General features: G+C 38.1%; 1 protein-coding gene across 2 annotated transcripts; it reads left to right on the top strand.

Moving 5' to 3' along the window:
- Window positions 1–928: 928 nt before the first annotated feature.
- LOC139978960 (N-alpha-acetyltransferase 35, NatC auxiliary subunit-like) lies at window positions 929–22,185 on the top strand. 2 transcript variants are annotated; one of them, XM_071989559.1, is made up of 16 exons: window positions 929–1,045; window positions 4,518–4,646; window positions 5,812–5,908; window positions 7,476–7,665; window positions 8,026–8,193; window positions 8,641–8,751; window positions 9,528–9,578; window positions 9,720–9,803; window positions 11,044–11,179; window positions 12,398–12,576; window positions 13,338–13,574; window positions 14,332–14,430; window positions 15,265–15,443; window positions 17,326–17,533; window positions 18,354–18,620; window positions 20,891–22,185. In XM_071989559.1, the coding sequence occupies exons 2-16, from the start codon at window positions 4,553–4,555 to the stop codon at window positions 21,029–21,031; spliced, it is 2,241 nt and encodes a 746-aa protein (XP_071845660.1). In that variant the 5' UTR covers window positions 929–1,045; window positions 4,518–4,552; the 3' UTR covers window positions 21,032–22,185. The 2 variants fall into 2 exon arrangements, with proteins under 2 accessions (XP_071845660.1, XP_071845658.1); XM_071989557.1 differs by lacking the exon at window positions 929–1,045 and adding an exon at window positions 1,074–1,216.
- The last annotated feature ends 502 nt before the right edge of the window (window positions 22,186–22,687 follow it).

The following is a 22,687-nucleotide window of genomic DNA, read 5'->3' as shown; positions in this document are numbered from 1 at the left end:
AAACATTCCAAATTTGGGTTTAAAATGTTGAATTGGAAGCCAACCGACGTGTAAGTTGTAATCCATATGCCCTTGCGGGTTCCTCCCACATTTTAAGCGTCGTACAAATAAATGCTGATTATTATCATTATTATCAGAGTAGAAGACTCCCTGGAGTGACCACCGTAATCAGTCTATAAGACTCTGGACAGTAGTTTTTCGAATAGTAGTCAGGGTTCATACAGATCAAACTTTTCATGTGACGGAAAGTAAATCTAAACAATTTTATCATCCAACCCTAGATAATTATTCTCAAATTTACCGTAAATGCCGTTACAGTGGCGTCCTGTTGTCTACGGACCAGAGCCGTATACGGCTCGAGCCGTACAGATCTGTACGGAACACCGTTATTTTCGAACTGACAAAGGGTTAAATAAGATGTAGGTAGCACCTGGAAACAAGTCACATTCACTGATCTAGATCAGTGGTCACATTACCACCAACCTGAAGCTATCCCAGGATTCATCCCAGAATTCAGATTCATCCCAGGATTCATGACAGGATTCATCAAAGGACTCATTACAGGATTCAACACAGGATTCATCACAGGATTCATCCTAATAGTAGGATTCATCACAGGATTCATCACAGGATTCATCCCAGGATTCACATTTATCACCAGATTCATTCACCGGACTTATTAAGGCAGCGGGATGTACGTCGAAAAGTTCTTTCATTTTCATATTTCATGACGCACATCCGGGAGGGGGGGGGGGGAATTGAAGTCAGGAGCAACTCATTAGTTTATCACAACAGAATGACTTGGCCTTTAAAGATTAATTTGGCTAAACTTCGCAACTTGTATTCGTTTATCGGATAATACAGGCTGGTTAACTGGACTATTTCTTAATGATGAATCTGGTGATAAATCTGAATCCTGGGATGAATCCTGGGAAGAATCCTGGGATGAATCCTAGGATGAATCCTGGGATGAATCTGAATCCTGGGATGAATCCTGTGATGAATCCTGTGATGAATCCTGTGGTGAATCCTGGGATAGCTTCAGGTTGGTACATTACCATTTCATGGTTAGTATGTTTTCGTACCGTGGAGTGCTCCTTCCAAGTTCCAGGACTTGTTAAATTCGATGGTTTGAGAAAGGCTGAAGTCATTTATCGATAGGATTTGACCCGAGCGCTGAAGACCGTTTCAAATCTTATAACGTTACAATTATGATGTAAATTTCAAATTCATTAATATAGATCAATGGGTAGTATAAATCGGTCACAAATAAATTCAAGCACAAGAGTTGGTTACTAAAAGTAGCCCTAGGCCTAGGCCTAGATGTATTATTAAGTAAGCCTAGGCCTAGGGCCTAACAATACTATCAAACTACAACGCAGGCCTAAGCAGCAGTGACGACTAGGCCTAACGATACGACCTGGCTGCGTTGGAAATCAGCCCAATCTCTTTTAATTAAAACTGTATAGGCCAAGTAATAGTTTAGCCTAACTATCGTTTGACGCAGACATAGACCAGACATGAACCCTAACGTCATGCCTCTGTTAGTGTTAGTGGACAGAAGTAGCAAAGTATAATAAGCATTGGGCCTAGCCTAACAGTAACACTGACAAAGTAACACTAAAAGTAGCATGGTGGGCTCATAATTGACGCACTTAAGATTTGATCAATGATGTCTATCAAGGACAAATCCAAATCACTCAACTGTATGTGTTTTTCATATGTGTAGTTCCTCAGAAATGTAATGATCTCAAAATATTTTAGGTTCTGTGCTTATGCACCGTACAATTGAGGAGAATTTGACCACAAAATGTCTGCCCTGTCAAGTTCTTTCATACCCCTAACTTGACACATTCGTTTACAGTATAAGCTAACTGTAGTGTAGGCCTGATATACATCCATTGACTTTGGATGCTGTTTGCTATGGTCTGAGCCTCTAAGCTCAGACAGGTCAGGTCCCAGAGAGTAGTGGTATCATATTGAGGTAATGTTGGTTATTTTTAGGGTGTAAGATTTCCAAATGCCCAAAAAACGTGCAAAACTGGGGAGAGGGTGAAATATGTAATTCTGCTTGACTGCAATAACGTTAGGCGTCCTGCTGTATCGTTGCTAGTAATAAACTAATATTTGAAGGTGCGTCAATTATAGTGCTGTGCCATTTACACGTTTAAACGTGTAAACGAATGAAACATCGTTTAAACGTTTAATTAAACCTGATGAACGTTTAAACGAAACTATGATATCAACTGAAAATTAAATTATTGGCAAAAATCGTGTATCAATTCCCGTGTTTATTTTGTCTACTACGCAAAATAACAACACAACTTATGATCAGTCGAATCATAAACCGTGAATGTAATCCTACTTTCGTCCCCCCCACCCGATGTATCCGGCGATATGAATGGCTTAAACTTGAACGCTGTTATCCTTTTGTGAAAACTTCCGGATTCGCCGCACAAGTGTACTTTATATCGAGCCGATAGCGGCGGCGCAGATAATCCAGTCAATGCATGTTCGATCGAAATGATTACAATCCCTGTCCATCACGTTGAACTCACCGACCAGACAATACCGGGTCGAATACTCGACTTGGTAACAGTTGTTCAAATACATGATCAAAGGAAATGTATCGATTGGAGATCGTACAAAAAAACTCTGAAAATCAGTAGAGAAATTACCAATTGTGTACTAAAAGTAAGTTCGGTCCTTTCAAATTTTACGAAAGATCCAGCAAAACACTTTCGAAAAATTCACGCGAAACTGGCAAATCGTGCTAAATGCAACTAATGTCATGTAAACAAGGCTCTAGTACACCCATTATGAATAAACCGTAAGACCACATCTGGTGTTAAGCGGGGGGAAAAGAAAGTATTTTCTAGAATTTCCAAAAATACGGACAAAATAATGTCCTACCATAGTTAAGTGAATAGCAAATAGCCTAACCACCTTGTCTGTTACGGATCTCACGTAACTACAAAAACACAACTAATTGTATTTTGTGAACTTGACGTTTTCTACAAGAACATGGAAATATTATTTAGCATTAGTTAATCATGCCGTGTGGCCTAAAACATAGTTTATTACAAGGTTTACTTTCATAAAGATGGCCATAGCTTGATATCTTGTGCTGCGTGTATGAACTGTGCCTCGTGTATCATGGGGAATACTCCATGAAACGTTTCTTGGAAACGTGCCAAAAATGTTAACAAACAGGTGTTAGACAGGGGATGAGCGCACAGTTGTTGGCAAGGTACCTGGGAAAATTCTGAGCACATGTACAGTATCCTACCGCAGTATTTAAGTTGGGTTAACCGTACTGCAGTTGTAAAGTGATGTACGTTTAGTGCGCGCTATTCATTGTTAGGCAGTCTAGAAACAGGGCTTTGCTGAACGTTTTTTGTTTCATATTATCGGAGGTTCTGTAAGTTAAACTTTTTAAAGATTGTAAGACAGATCAAATCTCTTTTCATTTTATAACATAATATAGCTACTCTAACTTGTCATTAAAAATTTTTCATCAGCTTCGTGACAATTTAAATTAAAAAAGTTGTCAGTATTTTGCATCCTCAACTGCGAATTTTTTTATCGCCAGACACGCAAAAATTTCCTTTTCCTTTTCCGGGGTCTTCGCCCCACCAGGGCCCTAGGGCGGTCCCCTGGACCCCACGCCTTTATGCTCGCACAATATGCGTGCTCGGCGTTTTCTCGCGATTTCGCGAACGTTTAAACGTTTAAACGAAGGAAAAATCGGCCGTTTAAACGTTTAGGTCTTTAAACGAAAACTCACAGCCCTAGTCAATTACGAGGGTGCGTCGATTATGAAAACCTTTACTATACTTGGGCTAGCAACAGTGGCTTTTGTTTTATGATGACATGCCTGGCAATTGCCCACTTTGATGGGAACATTAGTTTAATGCCCAAATACTTTCCAATTCCACTCCACAAAACATGGTTTGCCAAGATTGAACTCATGGTTTTTAGACCAGAAAGGAAGTTTCTTAGATTTGCCTTAGGGCCTAGGCTCGGCCTATTTCTTGCAAACTACAAGTTTCTTCAAACCTGTCACTAAAATGTCTTGAGCATTTTATTCCAATTTTGAATGAAATTTAAAAGAAACTTCTAGCCTACCCTTGGCACACAAACCCTAGGCCTAGCCTAAAAAAAATTGCAAAGAAGCATTTTCATATCCTAAACTACAGTGACTATTTAGGATATCCTTACCAAACAGTCCATCACAATTAAAAACATAAAATGTGTCAAATTGTCTACCATCAGAATATACTGTATCTTTAAGAAAATGTAGGATTTCCTGCTATTCACCAGGCAGCCTGAGAAATAACGACTACTAGGAAGGGTAATGCACGGTGAATAGCCAAATGTAAGCAGATTTATTTCCTCCAATATCAACATAGCTCTATTCCAGTTGTGTTGGAAAGATGTATTCTGCAGCCAACATTATTTTGGTTGAAACCTTTTCGTATATCTAACTATGTTTTAAAAATTTGCTTCCTTCATAGGTTTATATCTTTAGAAGAGTAACAAGAAGTAAACAATGAAAGAATCAAAGGAATCTTCCCCAGCTTTTGATTCTAGTAGCGAGGAACCAGCCCAAGAACATGCAGATGTTTTCACCACAAAGCTAACAGGTAAAGATAATATCACAGGGATGTAAGTCTTCCGGATTTTTACGGAAATCCGGTTTTTTTTTTAATTCCAATAAGTCTTCCGTATTTTTACGGAAATCCGTTTATTTTAAATTCCAATAAAGTTCCACAAATTTGTTCGAATATCAAAGACACAACGCGGCAAAAATGCCTGGCCCGTTGTAGCAAGCTAACTTCAATTTTCACTCATCGATCACTCAAAATACCATTTCCAGTTTCGCATCATCGCATTGCACTGTACAACATTGTGCCATGTGAATATCGTTGCGTACGTGCGAACTTCAAATCGCTATAGCTCCTTTCTGTCGTTGAAAAACATTGCCTAATTCATGTTGATTGGACTGCTAATTAATATCTTCGTAACTGCTGGTGCTCGACATAAGTTTTGAAATCTACGGGATACGCAAATGAAAGTCGATATTTGTGATCGCATTCGAATGTGAGACTGTTTTTTATTCCGTAGTTCGCTGCGACGTATTCGTAACTTTGAGCTAGCCTAACATAACGATAGTGTGTAAGTAGTAAGAACTAGGGGTAAGATGTGTTAGCGCTAATACTTCTGAGCTAGCCTAACATAACGATAGTGTGTAAGTAGTCAGAGCTAGGAGTAGGATGTGTTAGGACGGCATTCACCTGGGGTCTCCGAATATTTTTTCCGGTTTTTTTTTTGGGCTGCACTTACATCCCTGATATCATTTATACTTAGTACACAAAACACATCTCTTATTAGAGTAGGTCATTGAAGTTTACAGCTTGAGGGGATGAAAAGTTCCTCTTGAAGTCAATATGTCGTCTAGAATTCAACTTTGTACTTGGAAGAGTATCTGGAAAGATGCAACAACAAAATTACAACCTGAAGTAGCTTACATATATATATATATATATATATATATACCTGTATGTGATGTGGGATTGGAGAACAAATTGACAGTTTGATACAATTTATTTCAAACTGTAAAAGTGTCTCTGCTGATAATAATAAAATATTTACAGGAAATACCAGATCTAGGTATACCCATGGTTTCAAACCATTCTGGGGCATTGTTCCACAAAATGCTAAATGTCAGAATTACAATTAATCTTTATACTAAAATTCAAATTGATGTTTTTTGTTTTAAAAATTCCTTTACAATATTTACTACTTTAGATCGCCCCAAAATAACTTACAACTGGAAGGACATCACAGGAGATTTCATTGAATCTAGTGCTGACCTTAAACTTGGAGAGCTTTTGCACGATGCAAAGTGAGTATGAAAAATTTGACTATTTATTAGGTTGTTTCATACAAATGAAACATATCCACAACATAGGTAGATAACCCCTTACCTTTATATAACATGATGTAGAATCTCAATGGATTACCAGTGACCTGGAATATCACATGTTGTTAAATCTCAAAAGATTTGTAGAATAGAAAATCAGGAGTATCTGGTCAACATGTTAATATTTCTAGAAAAAAGGAGGAGGAAGAAGAAGCAGTCTGGTGGTTTATGCTATCAGTCTGGTAGTTCTGCTTCCAGTCTGGTGGTTTTATGCTATCAGTCTGGTAGTTTCTGCTATCAGTCTGATTTATGCTATCAGTTGGATAGTTTCTGCTATCAGTCTGATAGTTTGTGCTATTGGTCCGGTAGTTTATGCTATCAGTCCGGTGGTTTATGCTATCAGTCCGGTGGTTTATGCTATCAGTCTGATAGTTTATGCTATCAGCCTGATAGTTTATGCTATCAGTCTGATAGTTTGTGCTATCGCTCTGGTAGTTTATGCTATAAGTCTGGTGGTTTATGCTATAAGTCTGGTGGTTTATGCTACAAGTCTGGTGGTTTATGCTATAAGTCTGGTGGTTTATGCTATCAGTCTGATAGTTTTATGCTATCAGTCTGATAGTTTTATGCTATCAGTCTGATAGTTTGTGCTATCAGTCTGGTAGTCTATGCTATCAGTCTGGTGGTTTATGCTATCAGTCTGGTAGTTTATGCTATCAGTCTGATAGTTTGTGCTATCAGTCTGGTGGTTTGTGCTATCAGTCTGATGGTTTATGCTATCAGTCTGATGGTTTATGCTATCAGTCTGATGGTTTATGCTATCAGTCTGATAGTTTATGCTATCAGTCTGGTGGATTATGCTATCAGTCTGGTGGTTTATGCTATCAGTCTGATGGTTTGTGCTATCAGTCTGATGGTTTGTGCTATCAGTCTGGTGGATTTTGCTATCAGTCTGGTAGTTTATGCTATGAGTCTGGTGGTGTGCACTATCAGTCTGGTGGTGTGCACTATCAGTCTGGTGGTTTATGCTATCAGTCTGGTGGTTTATGCTATCAGTCTGGTGGTTTATGCTATCAGTCTGGTGGTTTATGCTATCATTCTGGTGGTGTGCACTATCAGTCTGGTGGATTATGCTATCAGTCTGGTGGATTATGCTATCATTCTGGTGGATTATGCTATCAGTCTGGTGGTTTATGCTATCAGTGGGATAGTTTATGCTATCAGTCTGATAGTTTGTGCTATCAGTCTGGTAGTTTATGCTATCAGTCTGATAGTTTATGCTATCAGCCTGGTGGTTTATGCTATCAGTCTGGTGGTTTATGCTATCATTCTGGTTGTGTGCACTATCAGTCTGGTGGTTTATGCTATCAGTCTGGTGGTTTATGCTATCAGTCTGGTAGGTTTTCAGGAATATCATGAGTGATCTAACAACTTTTTTTTCTGAAAAATGTGATGCAGTTCCACACAGTCCATTGCAGGAAAATATTGAAACTATCCTTATAAGTAAAATGGATTATGATCTTGTATGCTTTTTTTTTTACATCTGTAGTTTTGGACTTTTTGAAGCAATGTCTGCCATAGAGATGATGGACCCTAAGATGGATGCTGGGATGGTCTGCAATCAATCTGGCAGGAAGGTGCTAAACTTTGAGCAGGCTATCAAAGCAGGAACCATCAAAACCAAGGATCTAACCTCTCAGGAGTTGATTGGCATCACAGATACCACTCTTGCATGCTTTGTAAGAATTTTATGTGTTCAGATTTGAAATTTTTTATTTTGTTATCAATGCTTCGTTGGTTGTCTGTTATGATATAGTTGTCTGATGAAGTGCCGAGGTATGTTATGTGTATGTTAGGTGCTATGGAAACTTCAGAAGATGCACAGGGAAGCAAATGTCTCATTTGACTGTTTGAATCAATGCAATCAGAATGCAAGTACTGTAGTAGAAGAAAGCTTCAAAATAAAATATGGTTCTGATTATTTGAAGTATAAAATAACTGTGGAACTGTTATTACTTATTTGTTCATAAATATTGCATTAACCAAAATACCCAGTGTATGTTTTAAGCATGACATGTCATATATATCATTCTCTCCAGGTGACATGGCTTGAAGGACACTCCTTGGCTCAAACAGTCTTCACAAACCTCTACAGCCATAACCCTTCTCTAGTAGAGGACCGAACCCTCAAAGCACTCACCCTTGCTCTTCTTAAGATGGTGGATCTCGTGAAAGATAGAGTCATCAAAGCAGGTGTCTTTGAAGAGGTTAGAAAGTTGAGACAAAGTGTTAAATCACTGGCTAAGAATATTTAAATATATTCTTCCAAATATATTCTTCCACTGGCTCATTTTATTGAGCAGTCTCTGGAGAGTTGTGTGTGTTGAAAGCATTAAAAGGTCATATCGAACACGGTTGAAGAAATTAACTATTTCCCTCAATGCCCCCAGTCCAAATACTTGCAAAAGACAATACAGTCCATGTCATTAAGATTGTGGGAATAAATGGAACAAAAATTGCAATAAAATACATTTGAATGGCTGTAGTCTACTATATGATGTGAAGGTGTCTGTATATGTGTAAATCTCAGGTTGATGCCCTGTTTCAAACCAGCAATAAGCTTTAAGCTCCAGGATATTCCCAGGTATCAATTCTCAGTACTTTGTATGGAGGCGAGCTATCTCTTGGTTGAAACCTATTTTCTCTCTTCCCAGGAAGACTTCCAGACCATGATTTATGGCTTCAAGCTAGCAACTGACGTGACAGATCTAAGGGTTATGGGAATGCTCAAAGAAGTTGAAGAGGAGGTGACCCGAAAAGTCAAGGTCAGTGACATCTCTCTGCCTCTCCTTTCCCATCTTTCTCCATTCATTTCCTTTTTCCTTTTGCCTCCTCCCTTCCCCTATTGCCTCCTTCCCCATTTGCCTCCTCTCTTTCCCTATTGCCTCCTCCCTGTGGCCTCCTCCCTTCCCCTGTGGCCTCCTCTCTTCCCCTATTGCCTCCTCTTGCCCCCTATTGCCTCATCTCGTCCCCTGTTGCCTCTTCCCTTCCCCTTTTGCCTCCTCTCTTCCCCCATTGCCTCCTCTCATCCCCTGTTGCCTCCTCCCTTCCCCTATTGCCTCCTCTCTTCCCCTTTTGCCTCCTCCCTTCCCTATTGCCTCCTCTCTTCCCCTATTGACTGCCACCATTCTCCCTTCCCCATCCTTTTCACTTCCCTTTCCTCCCTTACCCCTTCATTCCTTCCTTTCCACTTTCTTCCCATCCTCCCTTCATCTCCCTTCCGCTCCCTTCCTCTCCCTTCCTCTCCTTCCCTTCCTCATTCCTTCCCCTTCCTCATTCCCTTCCTCATTCCTTCTCTCCCTCCCTTACTCACACTTAATCTCCATCACTCCATCCCTCTCCATTCCTTCCTTCCTCTCCATCCCTCTCCTTCCTCTTCTCCCTCCTACTCTCCCCACCCCCTACCTTGTAAAATTGCCAACTCACAGAAAGCAAACTCAAATGTCAAGTAGCACCAAGTGTGCAGCAGACCTTTTGTGTATTTTCCAACAGACACATGCAGTATGTGCAATAACTGGCAACAAGTTTTCATTTATTTCAGGGAACACGGGTCAGGTCAGGTGAGACGAGAAGCCCTGAAGTAGAACAAGAGGTAAGCACATTTGTTCTGTTAGGGCTGTGCATTATGATTTGATAATGATTACTAGCACATCTACCAGTATTCCATCATGAACTGATGATTGTATAAAGTTGTTCCATATGTAACAGTTTGTTATTCTGCTTTGATATTCAGCATGAATTGGCTGTTGCCCTTCAAGCCAGGATCAAGTTTTTCAGAGTGTTCATTATGGCCCTTCTTGCCTTCAGTAAGAAAGAGGTAAGTAGGAATAATCTGTATGAAGCACTTCATTTTGTTATGCACTATCAATTCATGCCTGTGCTTATACACACTGTCACATATACAGGATGATTTGTGCTCATACAGTATCAACACTATCATTTGTTCAAGGTGTGTGTTCATTCACTATCACATATTCATGATGTTGAGTGCTCATACAGTGTCATAGACAATCGTATGTTTAGGACGCTTTGTGTTCATAGACTATCACACATTCATGGTTTTGAGTGTTCATAAAGTATCATACAAGATCGTATGCTCAGGATGTTGTGTGCTCATACAGTATCATACACAATCATATACTCAGGATGTTGTGTGTTCATACACTATCACATATTCATGATGTTGAGTGCTCATACAGTGTCATACACAATCATGTGCTCAGGATGTTGTGTGCTCATACACTATCACACATTCATGATGTTGAGTGTTCATAAAGTATCATACACAATCGTATGCTCAGGATGTTGTGTGTTTATAGACTATTACATATTCATGATGTTGAGTGTTCATACAGTGTCATACACGATCGTATGTTTAGGACGCTTTGTGTTCATAGACTATCACACATTCAGGATGTCGTGTGTTCATACAGTGTCATACACGATCATATGTTTAGAATGCTTTGTGTTCATAGACTATCACATATTCATGATGTTGAGTGTTCATACAGTGCCATACACAATTGCATCTTCAGGATGTTGTGTGCTCATACACTATCACACATTCATAATGTTGTGTGTTCATCCAGTGCAATATACTTTCACATATTCAGGATGTGTTTATACAGTATCGTAACTATCACCTATTTAGGTTGAGTGTTCATACAGTATCATACACAATCATATGCTCAGGATGCTTTGTGTTCATACACTATCACATTCATGATGTCATGTGCTCATACAGTGTCATACACAATTGCATGTTCAGGATGTTGTGTGTTCATACACTATCACATATTCAGGATGTTGTGTGTTCATACAATACAATATACTGTCACCTGTTCAAAATGGTGTAGTTATGTGGTAATACATTGGCAGCTTTTCGGCTGTTCACATGTTACGCTATCTCCTAATCTGGATGTTGTGTGTTTGATATATGACAGAAGTTGTTACCATCGTCACCAAGTAGCTCCCAAGGTTTGTAAACAAGTGTGCTTATATCTCTTGATATGTCTAATGTCTCAACTATTTGTGTTTATGATTTTCATATTCTTCAGTTAAAAGCTGGTGTTGAAGAAGCTAAGAAACTGATTCACCAAGCCTTGGACCTTTTGCCAGTTATAAGAAACTCCATTCAACTAGGAATTGAACCAGAAACCCAGACCAGGGAGAACACACATCCAAAAGCACCAGGTTAGCTTTAGGAATTCTCAGTGCCAAGTTTTCCTAGTAAAAGAGTGGGTTGTTAGTGTATATAATATATTATATATTATTTATAAATAATAATGTCAACTTGAATGCATTGCACTGAATGATCTCCTTGTGGCATCTTTGCTACGTAATTGGTCCTGCAAGAGTTAAATGACTAGAGTCATGACTGGTGTAGCATCAGCATATAAACCACACACCTCCAGATTTAACAATGGTATTAATGACTAGTGCTGTACCAGTTTACTTATACCAACAGGTGACATGGGTTTACTGGTACTATACTGGTATGAGTAGGATTATATTGATGTTGCACCAGTATAACCATGTCATCTGATGATATAGATACACTAACTCAGCATCAGTTTTAATGACTAGTGCTGTACCAGTTTGTGTACACCAGCAGGTTACATCGATATACTGTTCATGTGTTCATATAACGCCTGGTGTTAGCTGTGACCTATTACACAACACCTAAAGCCCTGGACTGTAAGAAAGGAATGACAAGGCTCTCTAAACATTTATAAAGAATATAGGTGCTGTCAATTCTGTCGTGATTAAAACAGCCAAACTGTTGTAAATGACATGAGTTTAGTTGTTTGAATATTAATGTACTGTCTAGGGGTGGCTGATGAATTGGTTGGTGGGATAAAGATATTAATCTATGTAGGATCAGCATCCTACATGTGGTCAGTGTGTGGCCATGGTCTGTATCCAGTAGAGAAATGGTTCAGCATTTTATTGGATGTTGTTTCTGTTGTCAATTTTCGGCTTGGAAAATGGAATGTATTGCTCTCTACGACTATCGGTCATCAGGTCCTGTTCGTGTTTGGAGTGGAGAGAGTTAGCTGATCTAACTTTAAATTTCATAAAGTTTTTGTTTAAAAGGTTTAGCAGTAATTCACAATGACATCAAGCAATTTCTAAATTGTGTTTTATTATCAGGCATGAGCTTTTTCCGCGAATTCGCGGATTATCTCCTTTTTTTTCCTTCCTCCGAGATTTACACCTATCATCCTAACACACTGTAACATACGCAAACTGGAGCCTATACCGCAATTTTTGCAAAGTTCCATGATTTTTTTGTTACCCCAGGCTCATCTCTGTATTATGGAATGCTTTGTACACATATATGGCAGCAATGGTTATTAATATAAATAATGAACCTGCTCTGTAAACTTCTTTGATCTTTCTCTCTCGCAGACTTTCCGTTGCTAATGGGGTTTGAGCCGCTAGTGAATCAACGACTTTTGCCACCGACATTTCCACGTTATGCTAAAATTGTGGGAAGGGATCAAGCTGTGGACTACTTTGATGCATTGCTCAAACGATTATTGTCCGTTTGTGACGTTATTCATATCGTAGGGTTCCATTTTATTATAGTAAGTTTAAATGAATCACATTTAGTACATTTTGTCTGTGGCGTTTTGTGCTGTAGTGCCTGCAACATCTCTAAGAAATTGACAGAATTGTAGAGAAAAGCACTCATGTAGAAACGATGCAGTAATTAGTTATTGTTTAACGAACACTCTGATCAGGGCATCTACTGAATGGTCGTTCTATCTTGCGATACCACCAAAGTTTCTTTGTGTTACATACATATTTTCCCTTCATTGCCAGCTGAAAGACAAGTGGATTTACAAAATTGACAAAAGCACACCAAAAATATATCCAATTTGCATGACCGTTCTAAACTAGAGTGTTTCCATTTGTATACTTGTTCAATAATTTACCACCCACATAACCTCATTTACCACCCAGACAGCCTAATTTACCACCCAGAAAATCTAATTTACCATTCAGAAAACCTTATTTACTACCCAGACAACCTAAATTTACCACCCAGACTAGCTAATTTTACCAACCAGAAAATCTAATTTACCATGCAGAAAACCTTATTTACTACCAAGACGACCTTATTTACTACCCAGACAACCTAATTTTACCACCCACATGTATGATACTATTAAGTATACCAGTAAGATGCTATTGTGTGAAGTCACTTTTACTATCAAAGTAAAGATTTAGTGGTTGCAGTTGATAGCCCTGTAGCATTAAAATGACTTTGTGGACCTTAGCATTGGACATGGCTAGTATTTTAGTCATTAAAGCTTAATGATAAATTTGATCTTCTCTGCTCCAGGATTTTGTCAGCCAGTTCAGTCGGAAGTGTCCTTGCGTTCTGTCAAGGTCAATCCTCCAGTTGGTGATATTACCTCACAATAATCGTAAAGTCTTTGGCGTAGAGCTCGTCCAGGACATATTAAGAGATGCCGTCAGGTCTTTTGTTCTGCCCCCAGCAGTGGCAGCGAGAAGCCCGTTGTATAACAACCCTGCTGTCAAGGAAATGGTGGACGCTCTCCTGTTGCACGGTGTCAGGGTAGGTTAAATCCATTCCGTCCTTTGTCATAGCCCAATATCATTGCTTTCATTTAATTATGTTTAATGTATGTATGTATGTATTTGTATATATTTTAGATCCTCCTGCAAGCAGGAACTCGCGAAGAAGCCTCATTGGCTTATCAAAGCTGACCAAAGTCAGTCTCTTAGATTCATATTTAACGTTCATGATGATGAATTGTCAGTTGTCAACAACTCTGTAACTAGATGACATACATTAATCTTGGAGTGACTCGAACCAGGGACCTTATGATTGGAAGGCACCGGCGTTAACCACTGAGCTAACACTCCACTAATCACTAATCTTCTATGTGGTTGGTAATATTTCTGTTCTAAGTTTAGTTGTGCATATTGTAACAAAAAATAGTTTTTTGGGGGAATTGACTCTACTATAACTGGTTATTACTATGCAATAATAGGCAGTGCTGGGATGATGTTAATGTAAGATTTAGGGATACTGCCGGAAAATGGGCTTTAGCGTTTTCCAAATAATCCTGCAAAACTAATGCAAGAATGTTAGAATCCGAGATGAAAGAAGAGTGAGTTACGCTAGTGAGTTATGTAACCTGTGATACATTATGCTAACAGTGTATAATACATGTCATTGATATATATATATTCCCTTCATTACCCTCGGTATCTACCCTAAACTAGACTGTATGTAACTAATTAGATATTTGCAGAGCACTTTAATAATGACCTGTTTTCAGTATCATGTCTTCATATTTTGGTTTTAGCCAATGAGTAACTTCCTTCAGACATTTGGGCACAATAGAGCTAGACAGAGGGACAAACTAAGCCAGCTACTGGAGGAGATGGCAAACTTACAAGATGAGGTAAGAAAATGATAGATATTTAGCTGATGAGATGGGAATTAGGTAGGGACATAAACCACCATTTAGTTGATGAGTATGGAATAGGTAGGGACATAGCCTGTATTTAGTTGATGAGTATGGGATAGGGAGGAACATAACCTGAATTTAGCTGATTAGATGGGATAGGGAGGAACATAACCTGTATTTAGCTGTTGAGATGGGATTAGGTAGGGATGTTAGTGTTAGATATGTTGATTGTCATTGTGCTCAATAAAATGTCACTTAAAGGTGATTGTTAAATATCACTTACAGTGATTGTTAAATGTCACTTATGGTGATTGCTAAATGTCACTTATGGTGATTGCTAAATGTCACTTATCATGATTGTTAAATATCACTTATGGTGATTGCTAAATGTCACTTATGGTGATTGCTAAATGTCACTTATGGTGATTGCTAAATGTCACTTATGGTGATTGCTAAAATGTCACTTATGGTGATTGCTAAATGTCACTTATGGTGATTGCTAAATGTCACTTATGGTGATTGCTAAATGTCACTTATCATGATTGCTTAATGTCACTTATGGTGATTGCTAAATGTCACCTATTTTGCTCAATAAAATGTCACTTAAAGGTGATTGTGAAATATCACTTACAGTGATTGCTAAATGTCACTTATGGTGATTGCTAAATGTCACTTATGGTGATTGCTAAATGTCACTCTGGTGATTGCTAAATGTCACTTATGGTGATTGCTAAATGTCACTTATGGTGATTGTTAAATGTCACTTATGGTGATTGTTAAATGTCACTTATGGTGATTGCTAAATGTCACTTATTTCATTTCTTGCAGGCTGAGAAGGTGGATGCCAACCTCCATGGTCTTATGGTGATCTCAGAACCAAGGCGACCCTACAAAGCTTGCTTTGGTAGTTGGGTCATGTATCACACGCTACGGGCAATGATGGCTTATATCTTACTGGGATTTGAATTAGAACTGTATGCTGTCCACGAATATCATTATATTTATTGGTGAGTGTTGTGATAGACTAATGCAGTAGTAGTTGTTGTAGAAAATGTAATGTAAGCACTAGAAAAAATTTTCAGGTTTTGCGACAGCCTTCTTCATTATGTGGTCATGGATAGATCACATAAATGTGAACGGTAATTACTAGAAGAGCACTAGAAGAGTTTATCTTTGAGGGAGCTTTGCTTGACCAGTATCAGATGCAGCAGGTTTCAAGGCAGGAAATTAAATATACCAAAACATTACACAGAGGACTGAACACACATTGCCAAATGGTAGAACATCACAAAATATCATAAAAAATACCAGAAATCTTAAAATTATTTGCACATTTGGTCCTATGTGACAAAAAATTTCAGATTTTTACGTTTTGAAAAGATGATATCGAAATGAGCAAAATGGTTATTTTCAAACTTTTCAACCCTGGTACACAGACTAAGTATCTTATCAAGAGTAAATACTCAGGATTATGACTTACTAAACATGGTAGTAATTGTGCAAAACTGTAATTTCAGATTTGTATTTGTTTCACTGTGTATCTAAGTTGTTAATGTGGTGGTCCATTCTACGTTTTCGTAGAAAAAGTGCAACAAATGAGGCCTTTGTGTGGGTACACCACATTCGAAGCTCGCAAGTTGTTGACCACAACATTTAGATAAGGTACAAGGCATTACCCCTGCGGGTTTCCTGAAGGAATATTGTTCAATTTTTCATTATATTTGCATCATTTGCAGGGACATCAATCACTTGTATGAGAATTATAACTAACAACATATTGCAAATAATAAACTGCATGTCTGAAAACTGCTGTTGTATGAAACAAATTGAAACACTCACAACTACTTCTCTCCAAGAATGTCGACTATGCCACCTGCAAAAGACTTCCCAATACCCCTAACAAGGATGATTTATTTTAAAATGGAGTCCATGAGACCTATGAAATGCCAATTGTGTTACCACATTGCTGTTACTTGCATTATTTTGGCTAGTCCTCCAAAACAAAAGTTGCCCTGTATCCCCTTCATACACATCTTACAATCAAAATGGCAGTCTACAGAGAGCCCGTATCTACACACTTCCACTTTGAAAGTGTAACATTACATAGGTAGGGTTCAGGTGGACAACGGTCAAACTCTCTCAGATCAAAAGACCAAAGAATTTCTGAACATGTCAGCAGTCGTCAGAGCTAAAGTTGAAAAAAAATGGCACTAAATACATGAAGTAACAAAATTAATGAGTTCAATGGGTACCAGGAACAATTTCAGGAGGTGTTTGAAGAATTAGACTTCTACCTTCAGTACAGTTAAAAAGTTATACAGCAGTGAAAAAAATATATACGGAAAATGACCTCGAGACAACCCTTGGTTTTACAAATTTCCAAAATCCCTGAACAAGTTTTACTCCTTGCTTTCACAGCATTCATTATCCTATGGGGTACATTGATAACAGACTTGAGAGAGGAGTAATACTTTTGAATTTCAAATAATGCCTACTAGTGACTTGAGAAAGCTATTACAAACGCTGCAATCTTACCAAATTTCAGTCCCATCATACTAAAGATGAGCTGACACCGACATTCCTAACATTCCTGACCCTCACAGGCCATACTGGCCTGATTATTGTAGCTGGTATGGCAGTGAGTGTGGTCAATGTGTTGTTTGCTGAATGAGTGTTATTTAAAAGCTGGTTTATTGGTTCCCCATCATTAACATATCTAATTAACGTGATTGAATAACAGTAATTTTATTACAAAACACATGTACAAGTTGAACAACCAGTAATAAGGCTTTTAGCTTCATTGCTAAAATCACTTAACACCGAAGAAATATTCTTCTTCAATACCTGCACTATAGAGTTAATTATGTTTTATCCTCTTTGTTGTTTCAGGTACCTAGCGGACTTTTTACTAGCTTGGTACATTTCCACCCTAACCAGAGCAGACAACATGCTCCAGGAGCACGAGGCAGCTTACATGGACATCCCCGGTAAAGGCAGGAGTAACAAAAAGAAAATCAAGAAGAAGAAGGTTCGACCTTTAGAAGTGGAGCTATTATTGAGCCAGGGACTTCAAACACTTTGTTTAGGCTTCTATAAGGTGATTATTTGACCATATTTCTTTCCACTACAAAGGTGCCAAGTCTGTTTTGCAGGCACGCCGCACCCACCTGCCCAAAGCTGTCATTGAGTTTAAAGTATATAACTAGTAGCACACACCTACTTCAAGCTTGTCATTCTGTAACACGTAACTATCTCAAATTCTAAAGCCCACACCAGTAGCACACATCTACCTGAAGTCCTCAAACACGATATCATCAATTTTCAAGCAATTAGTATTTTATACCTCAGGGGTGGGCAACCTATGGCCCGCGGGCCACATGCGGCCGCCAGTGATTTTTTGCAGCCTGTGAGATGTCTCAAGAAAAAGAAAAAAATCAATCTATTTTACATGCTGCTTAGAATTTATCGGCATTAATGATACTGTCAGGTAGGCTTTTTATCCCCATTCATTATCAACTGTACGGTATTGACATTATGTTTTTGTGAATACAGATTAAGTACACCCACCAATTGCTTGAAAGTTCTCGGAATCAAAGGTTTGAAATCAACAGCAGGTTGTTGGTTAGGTGCGGCCCAGTCAATTTTTCACTCCTTATATCTTGCCCATTCATTCAAAAAGGTTGCCCACCCCTGGTATACCTACTCCAAGTGTACTCATCAACTCGACAGCATATTAACTACCATCTTTGGGAAGATGTCATTCTCTTTCCGTAATGTACCAGATGTAAGTCATAATGTTGAACATTACAACTTATTTCTGTTGCTAGGACACATAGTATAAATTAATGTTTCCCTTTGCCATAACTTTAATAATGTTTTTCTTGTTTTTAATCTCTGTTATTTTACATTATTTGTAGGCTGCAAATGGTTTCATGTTGGAGGGTAAAATCCAGAGGCCTGCCAGAGAATTTGACAGCGAACATGTTAGGTTCGAACATCGCTTTGCGGCTTTTAATTGCATAATCACTCCTCCTTTGGTGCAATATGACCAGTACTACCAAATCTGTGATCTGAAACTCTTTGAGAACCAGCCAAATAGGGCAACAGATATCTACTTCACTGCTCATAATCTATTCATGAAGGCTCTTGTAATCTTTGAGAAGATTACAAACTCATCGTCTGAGGTGAGTATCTCTTGTATATTAATATATCTTTCATCAGGACTAGTGTGGTTTTGATTATCTATAAAATGCACCCTGACGTAAACCTCATCTTTATAACGATTATGTTTCATTTGTTGAGATAAGAAATTGCTTATCACATTGCTTATCACATATTGCACAATCTTAGGTACTCATGGATGAATTGGGTATGATATTAAGTCATTTTTTCATGAACAGCAACATATTTACAAATAGTCTGTGAGATCTTCATATTACCACTGCTATTGGTTTCATTTCTTAGTGTAAATATTGACAAAGTGTTTGTATGTGATTAGATTACATTGGATTAATTAGATATGTTATGCTTGTAAAAATGAACTAAGGACCAAATGCAACTTGCACTGCCTTCTGTTTCCTTCTCCTACTCTTTGTCTATGCGTTCCCAACTTTTGTTGAACTAAGTATAACGAATAAAATACTAACACCAATATGTAATACAAAGTACTAACACGGATATGTATCATAAGGTACTACCACCGATATGAATCATAACATACTAACACCAATACTATATACCTAGTAACACCATGTATCATAACATTCTAACACAATATGTATTACAAAATATGAACACCAATATGTATTATAACATACTAACACCAATACGTATTACCTACTAACACCAATATGTACCATTGCATGCTAACACTATTTACTATGCATACAAACACCAGTATATGGAATAATATATGCAAATACCAAGCATACTTTGATTGCATGTGTAATATTTAGTAGATGAGATATGCCTTAATACACAAAATAGTTGATATGTGAGGTATGTCTGAATACCAGAATAGTCCAAAGGTAGTGAGGTACATCAAAATACCAAGGTAGTTGATTGGTGAGGTATATCAAGTTGATTGGTGAAGTATATCAAGTTGATTGGTGAGGTATATCAAAGTAACCACATAGTTGATTGGTGAGGTATATCAAGTTGATTGGTGAGGTCTATCAAAATAACCACATAGTTGATTGGTGAGGTATATCAAGTTGATTGGTGAGGTCTATCAAAATAACCACATAGTTGATTGGTGAGGTATATCAAGTTGATTGGTAAGGTATATCAAAATAACCACATAGTTGATTGGTGAGGTCTATCAACATACCCACATAGTTGATTGGTGAGGTATATCAAGTTGATTGGTAAGGTATATCAAAATAACCACATAGTTGATTGGTGAGGTATATCAAAATAACCACATAGTTGATTGGTGAGGTATATCAAAATACCCACATAGTTGATTGGTGAGGTAGTTCAAGTTGATTGGTGAGGTCTATCAAAATAACCACATAGTTGATTGGTGAGGTATATCAAGTTGATTGGTGAGGTCTATCAAAATAACCACATAGTTGATTGGTGAGGTATATCAAGTTGATTGGTGAGGTCTATCAAAATACCCACATAGTTGATTGGTGAGGTATATCAAAATACCCACATAGTTGATTGGTGAGGTATATCAAGTTGATTGGTGAGGTCTATCAAAATAACCACATAGTTGATTGGTGAGGTATATCAAGTTGATTGGTGAGGTCTATCAAAATAACCACATAGTTGATTGGTGAGGTATATCAAAATACCCACATAGTTGATTGGTGAGGTCTATCAAAATAACCACATAGTTGATTGGTGAGGTATATCAAAATACCCACATAGTTGATTGGTGAGGTATATCAAGTTGATTGGTGAGGTCTATCAAAATAACCACATAGTTGATTGGTGAGGTATATCAAGTTGATTGGTGAGGTATATCAAAATAACCACAGTTGATTGGTGAGGTATATCAAATTACCCACATAGTTGATTGGTGAGGTATATCAAGTTGATTGGTGAGGTCTATCAAAATAACCACATAGTTTATTGGTGAGGTATATCAAAATACCCACATAGTTGATTGGTGAGGTATATCAAAATAACCACATAGTTGATTGGTGAAGTATATCAACATACCCACATAGTTGATTGGTGAGGTATATCAAGTTGATTGGTAAGGTATATCAAAATAACCACATAGTTGATTGGTGAGGTATATGAAGTTGATTGAAGAGGTATATCAAGTTGATTGGTGAGGTTTATCAAAATAACCACATAGTTGATTGGTGAAGTATATCAACATACCCACCCACATAGCTGATTGGTGTGGGGTATCAAAATAGTTGATTGGTGAAGTATACATGGTGTGCTTTTTATTTCAATTTAAATTGTTTCACATCTCTTTGATTTGCTTTCATAGACCAACACCTTGATTCGAGTAGCTAAAACTAACAGTGTAGTGATGAAGTTGCTTGCAGGAGGCCACAAAAGGGACAGTCAAATTGTCCCCAGTTTTGACTTTGGAGTGCACAACACATTTCCGATCATCAAACTCCAGTGACGGCTGACCACTTGCCTTCAGTCTTGATGGCTGACCAGTTGCCTCCAGTCTGGATGGCTGACCAGTTGCCTCCAGTCTTGATGGCTGACCAGTTGCCTCCAGTCTTGATGGCTGACCAGTTGCCTCCAGTCTTGATGGCTGACCAGTTGACTTAAGTCTCTGATGGCTGACCTGTTGACACTGAAATAACTGCTTGCCCGATCTCAAGACTTTCCTTATTTTATGTTTGGATGGGTTGATTGATCAATTGATTAATTATTAACATTTGTCTGAATGGAGGATCAGATATAACAGTGTTATATATCAGATGATATTAAAGTCAATTACTTCTAGTCATTATGTGAAGTGAATTGTTAATTCCATCTCCCAGTAGCAACTCTGAGTAATTGAAAACATCAGACTGCAAGCATAGCTGCAGCACAATAATTACATTTACAAATTACCTGGAATATAGTACCCCATCGTTTATCTAATAACATGGGACTAATAGTTTATGTTTAAGTTATCAGACAAGTCGTCAGGTAAAGATGGCTGACATCGGAAGCAGGTATTCTGTGCATCATCATCTATTAATTCAAACGTGAAGACATACTACAAGCTGTCCAGGTTTACCTTAGTTATGCTTCGTAAAGACTTGAATTTTGAAGGGAAAAAAATAGCAAATTGTAACTGTTTTGATATTGTTGGGTCTGTTTATTCTCAACCTTTGAGTTGCACCTAACATAATGCATGAACTTAATGACTCATTTTCTGTAAAGTTGTTGTATAGTTAGGGATTAAATTTTCTGTTGGACGACCATAATCACCCTTGGGAATGTCAGAAGGACGTCAAGTTTATTCACAGCAGTCATGGTAACTTCCTTTATGCATTAGTCTGGTCGCAGATTTGTTGAATAAGCGACCATGTGAAATATAGAAAAAGTAGAATGTTACATCTTATGTTACAATATACCTACAAATCGTATTCACGTACCAAATATGTGTGTGTATGGGAGGTCAGTGCAGAGTACACATTACAAGGGAAACTGCTGGTACACAATGTGGCACTAATATGTAAGAGAACAATAGTCCAGACTATTAGTTGAAAACCCAAGTCCATTGCTTGTACATAACTATGTTTGTTTGTTTGAAAATAAACTGTTTGTACCAGGCCATCATCTTTTTTTCCCTTATTTGTTCCTTATGAAGTAAACCAGACATTTGCAGCTCAATTCTCATGATGATATTACTACCTTAGCTGTTTAATAACAGATGCCTTCATAAAATTAAATTTCACCAAATTTGTAATTTGTTCAACCTTGCAGACATTTCCCAAAACTTGTTAAACAAATAACTTCAGCCACTGGCATATACCTGTTATCACTACAACAAAATATTCCGTATCTGTATAAGTTTCACAAGATCCTCTGCCTCTGTGGTCCAATTGCTAGCTCAATGGGGGGGGGGGGGCAGTGGAGGTTAAAGTTACCGTTAATCTGTTTCTTGTGGTCCAATTGCTAGCTCAATGGAGGCTTGAGCCAGTTAAGGTAAGGGTTATCTGTTATTCTGTTTCTGGTGATCCAATTGCTAGCTCAATGGGGGCTTGAGCCAGTGAAGGTAAGGGTTATCAGTTATTCTGCCACTGGTGGTCCAATTGCTGGCTCAATGGGGTCTTTA

The sequence above is a fragment of the Apostichopus japonicus genome, chromosome 13 (assembly GCF_037975245.1).
Source record: "Apostichopus japonicus isolate 1M-3 chromosome 13, ASM3797524v1, whole genome shotgun sequence".
Classification (NCBI taxonomy): Eukaryota; Metazoa; Echinodermata; class Holothuroidea; order Aspidochirotida; family Stichopodidae; genus Apostichopus; species Apostichopus japonicus.
This window is presented reverse-complemented; position numbering and strand designations above follow the sequence as displayed.